We start from the raw sequence: 1,510 nt of genomic DNA, 5'->3' as shown, positions 1-1,510 counted from the left end.
AGTGTTTTAGGAAAAACTTCCCTTTTTTCCTATTTTATCGTGCGTGAGGTATGATCCAATTTCTCATTTCTAATTCGTCGTACTGTGTTTTAGATCCTGCCTCCTCATAGATCCTACAGAAGGAATGCTAATGCCCACAACGCTAACACAGTTCCTCTAGTCCCTGACCATGAGGTTTTCGAATGTAGAGTTTTGGAATGTTATCCAACTTTTGGCTTAGAGTGTAGCCAACCAGAATAATCAGCAGGCCCTTTATCCACTAATACTAATGTTGGGCCAACAATAACCAGGGTTCGTGCTTTTGTTTGAATATATCCGTTTGAGTTTCTAGGGTTGCAGATTGGTGAGGACCCATAGAACTTCACTGATGAGGTTAAGAAAATCTTTAGGGTGATGCTAGTGACTAGTAATGATAGGGTTGAGTTGGCATCCTACCAGCTTAAAGATGTGGCTCACATTTGGTTCACTCAGTGGAAAGAAAACAGGGGTACATATGAAGCTCTTGTGACTTGGGAATGTTTTACTGGAGCTTTTCTTGACAGGTTCTTCCCGAGAGAGTTCAGGGAGGCTAAAGCTCAGGAGTTTATGAATTTGAGATAAGGTAACATGTCACTCCAAGAGTATGGACTTAAGTTCACTAAACTCTCCAGGTATGCTCCATACATTGTTGTTGATCCAAGGGCAAAATGAGTAAGTTTCTGTTTAGGGTATCCGACTTGATGAAGATAGAGTGCAGGAATGCTATGTTGTTAGAGGATATGAATATCTCTAGGTTTATGACTCATTCCCAGCAGGTTGAGGATGACAAGCTTAGGGAAATGACTAAGGACAACAAGAAGGCTAGAACACGAAAGTATGAATACTCTCAGCAAAAATCCGGCAATAGAAATCGCTCACAGTTTCAATAAAGATCGACAGCCCCAACACCTTAATCACATAGTGCTCCTTCTCCCAGGTTCCGACAGGATCAAAATGGTAGGACATCAGGCTCTAAATCTCAGGGGAGTGCTTCAGGTAACAAGACCTTCCCAACTTGTCCAAAGTGTGGTAAGAACCATCTAGGCGACTGTCTTGCAGGCAAGGAAGGGTGCTTTGGGTGTGGTCAGTCTGGCCATAGGTTGAAGAATTTCCTTTCATCGAGGTACGGGCAAGGAGGTAACAACAATAGGGCTCAATCTACAACTCCAGCAGCACCAGCAGGTCGCCTAACTCAGCAGGGTGCTTCGTCCGATAGTGTTGGCAGTCAGCACCAGAACAGGTTGTATGCTCTCCAGGATCGCCAGGACTAGGAAAATTCTCCCGATGTGGTCACTAGTACATTACAAATATTTCATTTAGATGTTTATACATTGTTAGATCTAGGGGAAACGTTGTCTTTTGTAACTCATTATATATCAGTAAACTTTAGTGTCAGTCCAGAAACTCTTTCACAACCCTTCTCAGTCTCTACTCTAGTTAGTGACCCAGTTATACCTAGACGGGTATACAAAAATTGCCCTACCACAGTTTC

The 1,510-nt window shown here is 42.8% G+C and overlaps 1 protein-coding gene across 1 annotated transcript; it reads left to right on the top strand.

Annotated features, from left to right (window-relative positions):
* The first annotated feature begins 686 nt into the window (after window positions 1-686).
* LOC125837803 (uncharacterized) lies at window positions 687-1,289 on the top strand. Its single transcript, XM_049516875.1, has 2 exons — window positions 687-853; window positions 956-1,289. The coding sequence occupies exons 1-2, from the start codon at window positions 687-689 to the stop codon at window positions 1,287-1,289; spliced, it is 501 nt and encodes a 166-aa protein (XP_049372832.1).
* Window positions 1,290-1,510: the final 221 nt, after the last annotated feature.

Source organism: Solanum verrucosum, unplaced genomic scaffold (assembly GCF_900185275.1).
Source record: "Solanum verrucosum unplaced genomic scaffold, falcon-dt-bn FXZP01000197.1, whole genome shotgun sequence".
In the NCBI taxonomy this organism is placed as follows: domain Eukaryota; kingdom Viridiplantae; phylum Streptophyta; class Magnoliopsida; order Solanales; family Solanaceae; genus Solanum; species Solanum verrucosum.
This window is presented reverse-complemented; position numbering and strand designations above follow the sequence as displayed.

What these genes read in the sequence shown, in the direction of transcription:
- LOC125837803 (XM_049516875.1), top strand. Translation starts at nt 687, where the DNA reads ATGAGTAAGTTTCTGTTTAGGGTATCCGACTTGATGAAGATAGAGTGC. An exon ending in AAGAAGGCTAGAACACGAAA is followed by an intron (nt 854 to 955) that starts GTATGAATACTC and finishes TCCTTCTCCCAG; the next exon opens with GTTCCGACAGGATCAAAATG.